The 17,108-nt window shown below is 44.1% G+C and overlaps 1 protein-coding gene across 1 annotated transcript; it reads left to right on the top strand.

Moving 5' to 3' along the window:
• The first annotated feature begins 9,961 nt into the window (after positions 1-9,961).
• On the top strand, positions 9,962-14,042 carry CABP5 (calcium binding protein 5). Its single transcript, XM_074192809.1, has 6 exons — positions 9,962-10,024; positions 10,749-10,779; positions 11,257-11,400; positions 12,808-12,917; positions 13,459-13,606; positions 14,017-14,042. The coding sequence occupies exons 1-6, from the start codon at positions 9,962-9,964 to the stop codon at positions 14,040-14,042; spliced, it is 522 nt and encodes a 173-aa protein (XP_074048910.1).
• Positions 14,043-17,108: the final 3,066 nt, after the last annotated feature.

The following is a 17,108-nucleotide window of genomic DNA, read 5'->3' as shown; positions in this document are numbered from 1 at the left end:
ATTGTTCTGAGTGTGAGATAGTGATTCCATAGATTACTCTCAACTTTCGCTTCCCTCCTTCCACTTTCCCTACCTCCTGTCAGTTGGATTCTATGAATCTCCATCCAGTATAGCTCTCTGGGCAATTAAATTCCCCAGTCTTACTGGGTGGAGCTTAGATGATACTACTGCTTTCTACCCTGTTCCTTAACCTTTATCCCAGTGTAGGTTTTCTGTGAAAACAGATTAGATTTTATGAGTAGGACCTGGAGAAAGATTAGGGAATGTGGGGAAAAGGAGGGAACTGGAGCTTTGACTGGTTGAAGATTCTTTGTTTTAGTTTTTTTTAAAGTAATAAACTCAGAGGAAACATTTTATTTAATGCTGGTGTTGCTAAAATTTTTTGTGTATGAGGACCATAGAGTATTCTATAATAAGTTAAAATACAAACTTCTGTTTGGCCCTTAAAATGCCACCAGCCTATTTTTTCATGTATATTTTCCATTACTTTTTATGCTATCTTGGATTTATGGCCTATTTGCTGGACATTACATTATATTTCTTGCTTCTGTACCTTCACCATGCCTGGGATGCCCATCTTCATTTTTCCCTCTTAGGAAAGGCTTAGACTCACTCACATAAACTATCCTACAGTGTTTTCCCAGTTTCTCCAGTTGTTGGACTCCATCCCAATTCCTTTGTATATAACTTATCTATTTTCATGTTGTTTGTATCTTTCCTTTGCCCCTAATAGTAGAATGTAAGCTCAAGGGCAGAGAATTGTTTTTGTCCCTGTGTGTTCCTGTTGCGAGTACAGTGTCTTGCACATAGCAGGCACTTAATAAATTCTTGATTTGAGTTATATTGCATTGTTGAAAAAAAATAAAATTAAAGGTCTCTGGTCTTTGTTCCAACTCCACAATTCTTTCTCAGGATACAGACGGTATTCTCCATTGCAGTTATCCCCAAATTGTTCCTGGTTGTTGCACTAATGGAACGAGCAAGTCTATCAAGGTTGACCATCACTCTGGGTGTACAATGTTCTTCTGGTTCTGCTCATCTCACTCAGCATCAGTTCATGCGAATCCCTCCAGGCTTCCCTGAATTCCCGTCCCTCCTGGTTTCTAATAGAACAATAGTGTTCCATGACATACATATACCGCAGTTTGCTAAGCCATTCCCCAACTGATGGTCTAGTCCATTCTTCACAGCTGCCAAAGTGGTGTTCCTAAAGCTCCGGAATGACTGTGCCACTACTCCCTTGCTCCAGTGGCTCCCTATTGCCTCAAGTCAAAACCATACTGCCCTCCACTGTATGGGGACCAGCTACTTTTCTGATCTTTCTTGTCTTTACTTTTGGTTTTAGGCAAACTAGCATTAGATATACTCTCTTCACAATTCTTCTCCCCTCCCCTTGGTCTTTCATGTCTGAAATGGTCTCTCTTCTTACTTCTGCCTCTTGGAACACCTAGTTTCCTTCAAAACAGAGCAACTCTGGTGCCTCCTCTGTATTGAAATTAAGTAATTCCATACATAAAGTAAATATTTTGTATGTGTTTGCATATATTCATATAAAGCAAATTAGGGTAGGTCACCCCTCATCCTGCTTCTCCATGCATTCTCATATTTCCTATGTCTTATTCCAAGCTCTATAGCAGGGGTTCCCAACTTAATTTTGTTGAGTATCATTTGACTGTTCAGTTAACTTTTCCCTTTCCCTGTTCAGTGTGAAAAGTAAATTCTAGTGCTTATTATGTATATGCATGTAAACAAAAAGATATTGCTTTTATTCTCTTGGAATAATCCCAAAGATTGGAAATCAATTTAGAGTTTCTGGAATGTTTCGATAGAATAATTTACTTATTTATTTATATTCTCCAGGTTCCCTTGACAAACTTCTCATGTATTCCACGTATCCCTGATTGGAAATCCTACCCCTAGAATGACTTGGGAGTTTTTGGATCGTTTCTTTCTCATTATTATTAAAATTTCAACCTGTTTCTCATGAATTTTACCTCAATTCATTAAATATTTATTTAATGAACTGGAGAACTCTCCTTTCCCAGTAGTAATTATTCATATTTCCTTCAAAACCAAATCATTCAATTGCTTGTGATTAAACAAATCTTATCATCACTGAATATAAAATTTATTAACAAATGAAATCAATAATAAACATAAGCACAGTAATTATTTACAGCACTTTGTGAGAAAAGCCCCCCACCAGAGTCTCTCTGAAGCCTCCTTATTCAAGTTTCCCAGAACATGGAGGTGAAGGCCATGCTCACAGGAAAGAAGTTTGTCTTTTTTCCCCCTTTGTGAGCCACTCAAAGCTGGAACAGCCAGGTGGTGCAGTGAGTAGAGCACTGTCCTTGGAGTCAGGAGGAGGGAGGGGAGTTCGAATCCTGCTTTGGACACTTGATACTTCTAGCTGTGTGACCTTAGACGAGTCACTTAACCCTGATTGCCTTGCATCCAGGCCTGTCTCCAGTCATCCTGATTCATCTCTGGCCTCTGGACCCAGATGACTCTGGAGGAGAAACTGAGACTGGTGACTTAGCATAGCCCTCTCCTCCCCCCAAATCCAATTCACGTGCTTGTCATGGCATCACTTCTCTGATTTCATGGTCTTCTTCAAGAATGAAGGACAAACATTACTGGCCTTCAAGTGGTCCAACTTGCTGAGCTTGCACAACCCTGTCTGGCCCTTGGCCTGCCGACCAGGCCCTCTGTCACCCTGGCAGCTTTGCTGCAGTGTGGGAAGGGGCACTGCCAGGGCTGAGGTCTGGGTGGCCCACATGCCTATTAGAGCCCCCAGGGCAATGAGAAAAGGGGAGCAAAGAAGTAGTCTTGCTTTGTGGGGGAACTAGGTGCCCTTCCAGTGCAGCAGCATGTCCTGGGTGGAGTCTTGGGTCCTATGGGAGCTCCCTGGTGTGTTCTCCAGGAGCACAGAGGGACCAAGTTTGGTACCTGTGGACATAGGAATACCAGAGCTTGTAGACATGGAGCAAAGGCCCTGGGTCAGATTTGGACTGGTTCCTAGGGCATCACCCCATGGAAGGGTCCTGGATCATGGGTGTTGGCACTGTATCTGTAACTTTGAATGGCCTCCTGCTTCCAGTATCCTTGACTTCCTTTTCCCCAATGCTACTGGGACTTTGTGAAAGCTAACATTTCCCCTGGCTCCCAGAGGGTGGGAGTGGGAGATGCAGGGAGAGGGATGCCATGGTAGTCCAGTAGGTAATTTGTGCCAAACTCCCAGGGAACTTCTATGCAAGAGGGGAGAGGTTGATGTAAAGAAGCAGTATGGGAGTTTGGCATGACTGTCCCTTGAACACATGGGAATGTTTCCCTGGGCAGAGTCAGTTTTCTGCTCAGTCTTTGGCCTCATTTCCTTTCTCTTTAATTAAAATGTTTGAAGGCCTGTCCTATGGAAGAGCTTGTTCTGTTTGACCCCAGAGGGGGCGGGCTGAGAACAAGGGGTAGGGAGGAGCTGCAGTTAGCAGCATTGGCATTGGGGTGCTATGTGGGGCCAATGGGGAGGCTAATTCCCTCTCATTGGTCCCAACCCTCTCTATTCCTCCACTAGAAGAGAATGGGGAGAGAAGATGGCAAAAGCATCACCACTCACACCAGTCTCTTTATACCCAAACTACCTTTTTTCAACTCTCCCCCTGTTCCTTCCTCTCTCCACCCAGGCTGCATTTCTGCCTCTTTCTCTTTTTTTCTGCCTCTTTTGTCACTTCCTCTCCTCACACTCTCCTCCTCCTCTCTTTCTATGTCTCTGTCCCTCTGTCTGTCTCACTGTACTTTCTGACCCACTTTCTCTTCCCATCTTTTCCAACTCTCTTGTTATCCCTTTACACTGCATTTGAGTAATGAAACAGATCAGTAATGCTGTAGCTCCCCATATTTTTCTTAGAAAACCAGATTTTAAAACAAATAGGAAACAGGAAACAAGCAGACTTTTTTTAGGATTTTGCGAGGCAAATGGGGTTAAGTGGCTTGCCCAAGGCCACACAGCTAGGTAATTATTAAGTGTCTGAGACCGGATTTGAACCCAGGTACTCCTGACTCCAAGGCCAGTGCTTTATCCACTACGCCACCTAGCCGCCCCAACAAGCAGACTTTTAAAAAACAAATGGACAGAATAGACATGAGTTCACATGAGGAGAACTGGGATGAAGGGAAAGATGTGAAGAATTGCCATCCTTGGCTTTTGCAGCTTCAGCAGCCCCTGCACCTGCTCTGTGTCTTTGGTTCCTCACTTAATAGTGCTGTCTCTGTTTTGGGGTCCAGAACTGAGGTTCTCAAGCCTGATATTTCCCCTCCACCAGTTCCTAGAGGGCTCCTTGCTGTCCCAGCCTTTCTTTTTATAAAGCTTGGGAAAGGAGGGTGACTATAATGGGAGGGTGTGTCTAATTTCTGTCAGCCAGCATCCTGAAGGTAGAAGAGAGTAACCCTGGCTAGCAGGAGTCCAGTGGCATATCTCCATGGCATCCCCCAAAGTAGATTTTCCTACTTCAGGAAAATCTGCTAAGTTATAAGAGCTGACCTGAATGTGGAGAAGCTAAAAACCTGGAGTCAGATCTTCTGAAGTCAGTTCTGTATATATTGTCTGACTGGTTACATCCCCACTTGGACTAGATGGACTCTAAGGCACATAATGAGTATTATAAAAATGAAAGTCTAAAGAATTCTGAGTGGGGGGCAGCTAGGTCGTGCATAGATAGAACACTGACCCTGGAGTCAGGAGAAATTGAATTCATATTCAGCCTCAGACACTTAATTACCTAACTGTGTGACCTTGGGCAAGTCATTTAACCCTCATTGTCTTGCAAAAACCAAGAAAAAAATTCAGAGTGAGAGGGAAAGGGGGGAAGGAGGGAGGGGGAGAAAGACAAAGAAACAGAGACAGAGAGACAGAGAAAGAAGAAACAGAGACAGAAGCAGAGACATCATTTACAGTATGAAGCACTTTATGTACTAGATGTGTGATGGAAATGCAAATACAAGCCAAACAAGTCATGGCGTACACACTGGAATGAGGGAGACAAGGAGGAACTGAACCAGAGGGGGTGGGATGCTCATGTCAGCCTCCTTCGGAGGTGTTTGAAGGCTCATTTCCAGGGGAGGTAAGGTTCTGATGAGGAAGAGGTTTGAATGCAAAAAAGAAAAAATGTACCCAAACCATTTACATACATAAGGAATCCATTTTGGGTCTTCCTTGTGGAAAAAAAATTGCAAACAGTGACTCTATGAGGTGAGAAGACAGCTTAGAGTTGAGGGCTGGACTCATCAGCCTTGAGAAACAAGAAGCTTGGGGGCATTGGAAAGAACACATCACCAGCAATCAGAAAATTGTTTGATTTCTGGATCACAGGCTTACTAATTGTGGAAATTGGGCAAGATGATGATCTCCCTGGACCTCAGTTTCTTCCTCTGAAAAAAAATGGAATTGGACTAGATGGTCTCAGGGACCTCCCAACTCAAAATTCCAGCATACAGTGATTTTCAAAACCAGCTACTTGCCTTAGGCCGACACCTTCCATTATCTGGGTCTCTGTCTACCTTTTTTGTGAATGGACATATCATTCTTCCAGTTTCTGGATATGTCTCCTTCCCATTCCCATCTTCAAAGCACATGCTGACTTTCTTGATCACAACCTTGATGAGGGACCTCTCTTACTGGGAAACTGGGATCAGGTCTGGAGGGTGAGGTCAGCCAATACCAGGCTTCCAGGAAACTCCCCTGGTATCCCAAGGAGCCAGCCTTGCAACCCATTAACCTGTCCTGAGTTGTGTCAACCCCAGAGGCTCATTCTGGGCTCTGCCAAAGAGTTTGGAGGAGGGTGACTGCCCTGTACTGGTGTCTATGTGGCGGACATTGGTACTCAAGATGACTCAGAGAAAGAAGGATTGGAGACTGACTCCCGGGCTCACACCTGTGGAGGTTGTCCTAGGAACATGGCTGAATGTCATACATTAGGAAGAACCCTGGTGTGGGAGTCAGAGAATTTGAGTTCAGAGCCTACCTTTGCTGCATGCTAAACCCTAACCCTGTGTCTCTTTGGGCAGACCATTGAATTTTCCCTTCAATTTCTTGGAAGAGTGGTCTCTGTCCATGGTGATTAATCTCTCCCTTTCCTACCCCTAATCCATACAATCAGGCTAGCCATGCTGACTCATTCACTTGATTGAGAAGAGGAGAAAGACTTTTGTCATTTCACAGATAAGCATGTTTTAAGCATCTTCTATGTGCCAGCCATGATGTAAGCAGTGATTAGAAAGCCCCATCCTTCCTCACACCTCCCCCACCTCAACCCACCCCTCTGCTACCTGTCCTCAGTAGTAGGATCAGTTTATCTCCTCAGTTACCCCAAATGCTGATCTTCATATAGTTGCTTCTTTTTAGAGGTCTTCAAACAAAGAGTGAATGAGTTATTGAGATGGAGAGGGTCTTCTGTTTAGGTGCAGGATGTATAGATTATGTGACTAAAGAGTTTCTTCCAGGACTGACTGTCTGGTTCCCTGAAAGGAAAGTGCACTGGTCTATCCTTTATGCCTTCCTTTTCAGAGAAGATGGAGTTGATGGACTCTTTTCTGGTCTGGTCTAACCATATAGCTTAGGCAGCCTTGAGGGAGGGCAGGTCGCCTGAGGGGTAATTAGGGATCAGGTCTCTGGGGATTAGGGATCAGGTCAAAGTCATGGATTTAGTTAATCCTTGTAAACCTCTCTTGGAAAAGATGTAATGACAGTCTGCTTGATGCCTCCATCTCTGATGAGATGGAGAGATGATAACTGGTCTGAGATCAGAAAGAACATTGGTATCCTCAACCCCATGGAAGTCTCCTCAGATGCTCCCAAAGAAGGCTCAATTTGGTCTAAGGAGATAGTGGGTTCCATTTTACAACCATAGGATTTGTTTGTCTTCCTAATCCCAAAGATTTCTTAACCAAATAAGGGACCCAACAAATAAAATACAAAAATACAGAATGGAAGTTTCAGGCTTGGGGAAAAATCCTTTGCAGCCTTCATCTCTGATATGGTTCTGGTAGCATAGGGAAATAGTAAATAAAAAAGTAAGTGGCATTTTGTCAGAGGAAATGTTCTCAGAACCAGAGTCCTTGACCTTGTGTCAAATGATCCAACACCAGAAGCCAACATGATTTATTTAATAGAAGTGATATTAGAAAAGATGGATTATCATTTGATTAGCCACTGTACACCAAGAATTTCCATCTGACTTGGAGTTGAAACTTTTACATAGGTTCTCTCCCCTTGTTAGAAAGTGAGCTCAAGGGGCGGCTAGGTGGCACAGTGGATAGAGCGCCAGCCTTGGAGTCAGGAGTACCTGGGTTCAAATCTGACCTCAGACACTTAATAATTACCTAGCCGTGCGGCCTCGGGCAAGCCACTTAACCCCATTGCCTTGCAAAATCTGAAAAAAAAAAAAAAAAAGAAAGCTCAGTGAGAGCAGAGCTTAATACAGTCCTGGAATGGATTGGGGGAGCTTAAAGCTGTGTATTGAGAGCTGACATAACTAACTCCATTTTGTCCTCAGGCTACACTGCAGGGGCAACTTAAAGCAATTTGTCTTCTTTACTTTTTTTCTTTCTCTAATTGTTTTTTTTTTTTTTTTAGGTTTTTTTGCAAGGCAATGGGGTTAAGTGGCTTGCCAGAGGCCACACGGCTAGGTAATTATTAAGTGTCTGAGATCGGATTTGAACCCAGGTACTCATGATGCCAGGGCTGGTGTTTTATCCACTAAGCCACCTAGCCGGCCCTCTAATTGCTTTTTGACTGAAAGCAGGACCGAGGACTTTGATAGCCTAAAAAGATTGGCTTCTCTTTATCTTATTTGATAAATGAGACAATGTCTCTTTGAACTAGTGGGAATAGCATTGCTGACAAGGACACATTACTTCTGGCATAAGTAGTGACAAACATCCTCTCTACTGATCTTCCAACAGATTTCTTAATTCATTATACTTCTCTGGCTCCAGTAAGGACTAGGGATATAATGCCATGGGAAAGACTGTGCAAATACCAGATATGGTCTAAGAGAGTCAAAAGAGACAGAATGATACAAGGAGATGAAGAGCCTAATCAATGAAGAAATGCATCATTAAATTCCTGCATGCTAGGTTCTGTGCTAGATGCTGGGAATATAATATATACTGAACAAGTCGAAAATCAGTTTAGGGAGGGAAAGAACTAGCCATTAGAGAGGTCAGTTAAGGCATCAGATAGAAGGTGATGATTGATTTTTTTTGTGGTAGCAAAAAATGGAAGCAAAGTCGATGACAATATAATGAGAAATGGCCAGGCAAATTGCAGTCAAGGAATGCAATGCATTATCATTGTAAGAAATGATAACTCAAGAATATAGAGAAACATCAAAAGATTTGTATGAATGGATGCAACAAGTCAGTAATGTTTGTCCTTCATTCTCAAAGATCACGACATCAGGGAGATGATGCCAAGATAAGCACATAAATTGGATTTGAGCAAGAGGGTGCTGTGCTAAGTCACCAGATTCACTTTCTCCTCCAGAGCCATCTAAGATCCAGGGGACAGATATGAATCAGAACAACTGGAGATGGCCCTGGATGCAAGGTAATCATGGTTAAGAGACTTACCCAAGGTCACACAGCTAGTAAGTGTCTGAGGCAGGATTTGAACTCCTGATCTCTTGACTCCAAGTGCATTGCTCTATCCACTGAACCATCTAGGTGTCTCTATAAATCACTAGAATCAGGGAAACAATAGACAACAATCTCAATGGGAAAAATGACACCAGCAAAGCAATTAAAACTGAATCTTGCAAAATTATGATAAATTTGTCCCTGAAAGAAGAGGCACTTCTTTGCAGACATAGAACTCTTTTACCCCTCATCTTTCACTCCTGGCTTTCCTAACTTTCTTCAAGTCTCAGCTAAAGTTTCACATTTTCCAGGAAACCTTTTCAGATCTCACTTAACCTTCAAGCTTTTTCTCTGTTGATCATCTTTGATTTGTTCTTATCTAGCTTGTTTTTACATAATTGTTTGCATATTGTCTCCTCCCAACAAGTTTCCTTAGAGCACAGATTTTTTCTTTAGACTTTTTTTTTTTGTATCTCCAGGCAGGTGGACAGAGAGGGAGAGGGAGATAAAATCCATATAGGAGATAGAGACAAAGATGCAAAAATGAAAGAGAAGCAAAGAAGTGACAAACATATAAAGAGATTCAACAAGATAGAGAAAATTGAGTGACAAATGGCCCAATAGGGAGAAAAGGGCCAGTATCAGCATCTCTATTTCCATTTGGAATATCTGTCTTATTGTATTTATCTGTCTATCTCCCCAACTACCCCTAAGAGACCTAGGATGCCCTTGCATTGGATATCTGATCACTGAAATCATTAATTGCATAAAGGAAATTGAGGCTATAAAAAAGCCACCCTGTGACCTTCATAGGATGATTTGGTGGTTCTTCACACACTGTATCCTTCCTGCCAACCAACCCTCTTGTCTAGTCATAATCACCCTGCCCAGGATTTCCCTGCTATAAATCTCTTCTGGGGATGAGCCAGACTGGGATCACTTCCTGCCCTGAAGCAGATGGAGAGGCTAGGCCCACCTGTCACACTCCTCCTCTCCTCCTTTTTCCTCCCCACCTCTCCCCACCCCCAACCCAGGGAAAACTGGGTCCCAGCTGTCATCTACTGGATTCAGAGAGACTACAATTTTGCAGAGACAGAATCAGAGTCAGAGACAGAACAGTCTGAGAGGAAAGAGATAAGGAGTGAGAGATATACAGAAAAAGACAGATTTACCCTCTGGAAAACAGACTAGACAGACAGAAAAGAGGAGATCCAGAGACTGAAGGGGAAAAAAATACGAGAGAGAGAGAGAGGGAGTCATAAGAAGAGGCAAGAAGAGGTTTGTGCATTGTGAGACTTCCACAAGATCCTGGGTCTTGTTCCTCTTAGGCCCCATGCAGTTCCCCATGGGACCAGCTTGCATCTTCCTGAGGAAAGGGATTGCGGAGAAGCACAGGGTGAGGAACGAATGGGGATATCAGAGGGGGAGAAGGGAGAGAGGTTAGAAGGGGATGGAATGTAAACCTGGACCTGAGCCCATCTAGTCTAATCCCTTCATTTTACAAAAGAAGGAACTGAGGTAGATAAAATGAAATATTTTTAAGAGCTTTTCAAACCTTAAAACACCTTATATATGCTCAGCATTATAGGTGATAAGCAAGAGAGGTGGGATTTGTTTTCAGGGTCAATGCTCTTTTCACTCTTCTGTGATGGAAGGGAATGGAAAGAACTCAAGAAGAGAAAGAAAGCAGAAGGAGATAGAAGGTTAAGGGAAAAGGTTAGAAGAAAAGAAAAGTTTAAGGAAGAATAAGAAAGCAGACAGAGGAAGGAGAAAGAAACTGGAAGGTTAGAAGAAGCAGGAGGAGAAAGAAGAAAGTTTGAGGAAGGAGGTGAAAGAAAAGGAAGTAGGTGGGTGGGATGTTGGGGAGAAACTCATTCAGGTGAAGGAAAAGGAAGAAAGTGGAAGAAGAGAGAAGGAAGAGATTGTCAAGAAAGGAATAGAAAAGAGCAGGTGGGGAGGGAGCAGAGGCTGGATGAGCACTGAGGGAGGGGTTGGTGACATCAGCCTCTAGCTCCCTCTTTCAGGACCCTGGAGAGAGCCTGAGGGTCAATGAGTAGTTCTGAAAGGCCGCCCCAGTTCCTGTCTCTCCCTATCATTCTTTCCTCCTGTACCTTCTCCAGGATCGTTCACTAGGACCAGATGAGATTGAAGGTAACCTTTTCCCTTTCTTTCTGCCCTTGCAGTCCCTCTGAGGCAGTTCCCTCAGACCTCATTCTGTTGTCATATCCTCCTCACACCTATCCTAACAATGCTCTCAAAGAAACTATTTCTTGTGATAGTTACCCCCATCTGCAGTCAACAGAAATGCAATCTCTCCTGCTAATTTCATGTTCCCCCACATTTCTTCATTGGTAGTTTTGATATCTACCTATTCATTTCCCCAACAATTATAAAGCCTCCTGAGAATTTCAGCTGTTTTCAGCCCCCATTTATTCCCATCCATTCTCCTATGGCATTTTCAGAGATCCCAGTTTTCCTGTTGGCTCCAGGAGTATCATCACTCCTGTCCTCTCCTGAGTAGTTTTCAGCAAGACCCAGAAGCTTTCACAAGAGGATCCAGCTTCTCCCCATTTTGATGATTTCCAGGTTCTTTATGATCTCCTTCTTCCTTCCCTGCCTTTCTCCTAGAGCTTCGGGAAGCTTTCCAAGAATTTGACAAGGATTGCGATGGTTTCATCTCCTGCAAGGACTTGGGGAACTTGATGAGGACCATGGGTTACATGCCCACTGAGATGGAGCTGGCAGAACTGGGGCAGCAGATTCGAATGAACCGTGAGAGTTGGGGTGGTCCAGGGGAAGAGGAGGAGGGCTAAAGACAAAATGATGGCACCAATTCCTTAAATGTCTACAGCTCTCAAAGGTTTTTCAAAGTGTTTTCCTATCAGAAAATACTGATCGGGAAACTAGGGAGTGGAAGAGCTAAGATTTAACCCCCAATTTTCTGAATTGAAGGACAGAGATCTAGAGGGAGAGAGGATGATTGAGCAAAAGTAAGTGAAGCAAGGCCAGTGATCCAAGGGAGATGCTGGACTTGGGTTGGGAGGCAGAAGAAAGGAAAGCAATAGGAAGAGAAAAGGAGATCTGGATGAAACTGAGAAGGAAGTGGGGGGTGACTAAGGGAACTAAAATGTGATTGAGATGGGAGAAAGCTATTGGGAAATCTGGTGGATATAGTAGTGGAAGTGGAGCTAGGACTGGGAAAATGCTGAGGGCTGGGAGATGTTGGGGCTGAGGCTGAGGTGATGATTAGCATAGGAAGGTGAACGAATGATTGGGTGAGGATAAGATGGGGATGGGAAGATGCAGGGTGTGGACTTTGGGAGGTGATTTCACTAAGAAGACTATGAGGTGAGGTTGAGGAAAACAAGAGACTGAAGAAATGAAGAAAAAGTAGAAATGGTGGAACCGGAATTTGCCATCCGGGGTAGAATTAAGGAGCTTATAAGAACATGAATATAGAATAAGAGGACCTGAGGTCATACAACCCACTGCATTCATTTTGTTTATGAAAAGTATGAAGTACAGGAGGCTAAATGAGTCCCCAAGGTTACATAATGGTGTCAGGGAGGAGAAAATATGATGAGAATGGGGAAAGATGATGGGGCTGGAGATCTGCACTGGTCCAGAGATTCACTATTGGTCCACCTCCTGGCTGTTCCTCATGCATTCCATCCTGTTCTCCCTTCACATGGGCTGTCTCTCATTTTCATGCTTTGGTTCTGTATATCCCCAGCTTCTTTCAAAAATCAAGTTCTGCCTTCTGAGACCTTTCCTGATTTCCCCAGCTGTTTGGGCCCATGAAATCACTTTCTATTTATTTTGTGAATAATTTTCATTTAGTCACACTTATTCCTGTATGCTTGCTGAGGACAGGGATCATTTTATTATTAGCTTTGTGTCTCCTGTACCTATCAAAGGGTATGATACATATTAGACAGTTATTAAATGGTTGTTAAGTGAACAACTTACTGATAAAAGATGCAGGTCAAGAAACAAATCAGGGTTAGCACTATGCGTGCTGGGTTTTTGAGGAGCCTGGACAGAAGCTCCTGGCTGGGATGGGGAAAAGAAGAAGGCAGCCCTGACCTGCCCCAGGCCACCTGTGGGGGGGGGTAATCCAGGGATCTAGCCATCAGACTCAATCCTTGTTCCCCTCCCCCCAACCTCTCTTATCCCTAGTTGGTGGCAAGGTGGACTTTGAGGACTTTGTAGAGCTAATGACACCCAAGCTGCTGGAAGAGACAGCTGGGATGATTGGAGTACAAGAGATGCGTGATGCTTTCAAGGAGGTGAGAAGGGAGACAGAGAGCTGTTGGACTCATTGACTCCTGGAGGGGTGTAACTTTTACATTTTCTGGGCCTAAAAAGGAGTCAGTTGACTTGAATGATCAATAAGACCACTGAATTTTGGCAGTCTTCAAGGTCACAGTCATTCAGAACCATGGACAAGATGCAGGGATGAGAGGGAGGTGAGGGTCACTGAGGAAAACCTCTGATGGATGAACAGTGTAGTTAGGAATCATGGAACCCAACTTGCCCAAAGGGAGGGAAGGAAGGAAAAAGAGAGAGAGAGAGAGAGAGAGAGAGAGAGAGAGAGAGAGAGAGAGAGAGAGAGAGAGAGAGAGAGAGAGAGACTTGAGGAGGCTGGAGGAAGCTATCCTCTATCACCTCAGAGCTCTAAGTTGGATAAAAAACATGAGGGGGTACAGAATGAAGGGCCCCCAGACCTCCAGAGCTTCTGCTCTTTCCTTCTGCCTATCCTACCAGAAAGTCTTCCCAGATTTCTGATCCTCTTGTTGGATTTTTCTCCTTTGCTGTGCCTGGGGGCAGTTTGATGCCAATGGAGATGGCTCAATCACCTTGGTGGAACTTCGTCAAGCCATGCAAAGGCTGCTGGGGGAGCAACTCAGTGCCCGAGAGATCTCTGAAGTTGTGCAGGAGGCGGATGTCAATGGAGATGGCACAGTGGATTTTGAAGGTGACATGGGGCCTGCCAGGCAGGGCTGGCTGTACTCCCTATGAGGCCCCATCCAGTTTCTGCATGCTAAGATTCTGGGGAACTTTAAGATGCTTAGAATTCCCAAGTGCACCCCACCTCCATTTGAATAGGGAAAAACCTGAAGCCCAGAAAAGGGAAAGGGCTGACTCCAGGTGAGGAGAATAGGAATTTGGGTAACCCAGGGGGGTGGACATCTTAGAAATCCTCACTAGCTGTAACCAGCCCTTCTCACCACTGGGAAATAGGAGAGAAGAGTGTAGGGACTTCCCCAAGGCTGGTCAATGAGTGGGGATGGAAGTGGAGGAAAATTCTGAGAAGTGAGGGTGGGAGGTAGGTATGGGTAGTGAGAGGAAGAGGCATTCCCTAGCAACATCTCCCTTCCTTTACAGAATTTGTGAAGATGATGTCCCGCTGAGGAGGCACCCCCAAACCCTTGTCCTGGCCCCAGTTCCTTTCTTCTCCAGGAGATGCTTGGAAATCCTGGCTGGGTTGCATGAAGAAAGCTGGGGCTCTCCTCCTCTGGGAGATCAGGAATTCATAGCATTATAGGATCACAGGATTTAGAAATGGACTAGAGCTTAGAGATGATTAAATCCAATTGCCTAATTTCCTAGCTGCAAAAATAAGCTCAGGGAGAGGAAGGAGGGGTTTGCCCAAGGTCACTGCTGGTGAATCCCCAGTAGAGCCTGGGTTTGGTGGTCTCCTGACTGAATCCCAAGCTCTCTTCAGTGTTGACAGGCTGAGAGGAATGCTCCTTCCCCTCTTCTCCCTCTCTTCCACTCCCCCACCTAGAATGTCCTTTGGAATTTTCTCTTTCTTGACTCTGAGCCCAACTCAGAGATGAAATTTAATCCCCAGATCAGATTAGCAACCATGGTCCTTTGGTTCTTCCAGAGAAAGCTGATCCTTGGGCAGATAATCCTTTGGGGAAATCCTAACCCAGGGACAGGTCTCTTACATTGTCCTCCTCCCCTCCCCCAGCCTGGAGTGGCTCCCATCCAGAATTCTGTCCCTCTGAGTCTTTCAAATCTGCGGAGCTGAGGACTGTGGGAGCAAGAATTCTGTTGACACACAAATTAAAAAGCCCTTTCTTGCAACTCCTCTCTCTCCTGCTGTGGGGAGGTTGCCCAGTTCTTCCACACTGTCTGTTTCTTCTGATCACATCACAGATTAAGAACAGGAAGAGTTTGTAGAGGTCGTGAAGTACAGTGTGCTCATTTGGGAGCCCATAAAAATGAAATAACTTGTCCAAGGTTGCACAGATTGTAAATTCCTGGCAGATGAGGGATCCAAGTGCAGGTCCTTTGACCCCAAAGACAATGCGTTCTTGTCTTGTGTCATGTGGTTCCCATCAATGCAGAATTAAAAAAAACCCCCACAATTAGTAGTTTAGTGAAAAAAATCTGTGAAGGAAAATCTCTTTAAAGAAATCAGAGATGAACATATTTGGAGCATAAGAAAATTGCTGAAATGGAAAAAGAAGATGGTGGAAAGTAAGATAGTATATATAGAGGTGCATGGATCCTTGAAATGTAGAACTCAGAAAGGTGCTTGGTGATCTTTCAGTCCACCCATCTTACCAAAGCAGGAGACCCAACTGCACTCTCCCTTCCAAAGTATTCTGCTTAAATACCTCCAGTGATGGGGAACTCACTATGTCTCAATTTCAAGCAGGTCCCAGTTTCTCCCATCTGTACACCCCACCTTGCTTAAGATGCCCTACCCTTGATTCGATGGCTCCCTTGTCACCCTTCTCCACTCTCTCCCCCAGCTCTCAACCTAGTTCTCTGCTACTGTGTCATGTTACTTAATTTCCTCTAGGTTCTATGAACAGTTCTCATTCATATTTCTGGCCTATGTTTGGGCTCTCTTACAGCCCCTGCCAGACCTAGGACTCCTCACTATCTAGTCAAAATTCCCCCATTCTAACTTGTGATAGAGATTTTTTTTTTCTTTAAACTCAGATATAGCAATTAGCTCACAGCGTCCCTCAGATGATAGAGAACAGGGAAGGGAAGAGGTAGGAGACAGTGAAGGGAAGAATCACTTGCTCAAGATTATAAGGGTCATAAACGAGAGAAATAGGATTCAAATATAAATCCTCTTATTTCCCACCCTGCTCTTTGCACGGAACCATACTGAATAAAGTTTATAATGAACCGAACTCTACCAGCCTCCTGGGAAGGGTGTGTCAAGGACAAGGATGGCACTCAAATGATCAGGAAGAGCACTGAGTGTTTAAGTGTGGATCTCATTGACTGCCATAGCTGCTCTCCAGTCGAGCAGAGGGGAGTCAGTTCCACATTTGCAGGATTTGAGTGAATTAGATACATGAGGCATCAAATCTGGTCTCAGACACTTGCTATTTACAACTTGTGTGATCTTGGGAAAGTCATTTAACCCTGATTGCCTCGTATCAAGGACCGTTTCCAATTGTCCTGATTCAAATCTGGCCAATGGATCCAGATGACTGGAGGACAAAGTGAGAATGGTGACTTAGTACAGCCTCCCCCCCACCCAGTCTAATCCAGTTCATATGCTTTTCATGGTAATATGATGTCATGGTCTTCTTGGAGGAGGAAGGGACATCATTAATCATTTATTAAGCACCTGAGTTCTTTTTTTTTTTTTTTAGGTTTTTTTTGCAAGGCAAATGGGGTTAAGTGGCTTGCCCAAGGCCACACAGCTAGGTAATTATTAAATGTCTGAGACCGGATTTGAACCCAGGTACTCCTGACTCCAGGGCCGGTGCTTTATCCACTGCGCCACCTAGATGCTCCCCTTTTTTTTAGTTTTTTTTTTTTTTTGCAAGCACCTGAGGTTCTAATCCAACCCCAGAGACAGGTATTGGGAATCAGGCAAAAGTGATCTCAAGAAACTTCCATTTTTTGAGAACAGACAACATGCACACATATACAAAATAAACACGAGACAATTTTGAGCAGAAAGCACTGGTAATTGGAAGGGGCAGAGGGCTTAGGAAAGGTTTCACATGAGGAGGGAGTATGTTCTAGGCCAGTACAAAGGCATGGAGAAAGGAGATAGAGTGTAATGTGACAGGACAGAGGAAAGTCAAATTTGACTGGGCTAAATAGTGAGAGTAGGGGACCCATGCATAATGATACTGGAAAAGTATACCAGAACCAAGTTGTGATGACTTTGAATCCTGAACAAAGGTGTTTGTGTTTGAAACTAAGAGCAACTGGGAGTCATTGACATTTATTAGTCAGTTTTACTTTAGGAAAATCCATTTAGTTATATGGAGGAGATAAGATCACTTTATACTCCAGAGTCATCTGTGTCCAGTGGCCGGATAGGAATCAGGAGACTTGCTCAGGCACCTAGTTAATGGCAAGTGTCTGAAGCTGAATTCGAATGCCTGTTCTCCTGAATCCAAAAGTAGAGGTCTTTCCACTGCATCACCTAACAGCCCCTTCTGAGATATAGCAAGGCTAGGAACCATCACTTCAGAAGTCCCAAA

Source organism: Macrotis lagotis, chromosome 1, assembly GCF_037893015.1.
Source record: "Macrotis lagotis isolate mMagLag1 chromosome 1, bilby.v1.9.chrom.fasta, whole genome shotgun sequence".
NCBI classification, from domain to species: Eukaryota; Metazoa; Chordata; class Mammalia; order Peramelemorphia; family Peramelidae; genus Macrotis; species Macrotis lagotis.
The sequence above is the reverse complement of the archived record's forward strand: the minus strand, read 5'-3'. Positions and strand labels throughout refer to the sequence as shown.

What these genes read in the sequence shown, in the direction of transcription:
- CABP5 (XM_074192809.1), top strand. Translation starts at nt 9,962, where the DNA reads ATGCAGTTCCCCATGGGACCAGCTTGCATCTTCCTGAGGAAAGGGATT. An exon ending in GGATTGCGGAGAAGCACAGG is followed by an intron (nt 10,025 to 10,748) that starts GTGAGGAACGAA and finishes TACCTTCTCCAG; the next exon opens with GATCGTTCACTAGGACCAGA. An exon ending in GCAGCAGATTCGAATGAACC is followed by an intron (nt 11,401 to 12,807) that starts GTGAGAGTTGGG and finishes TCTTATCCCTAG; the next exon opens with TTGGTGGCAAGGTGGACTTT.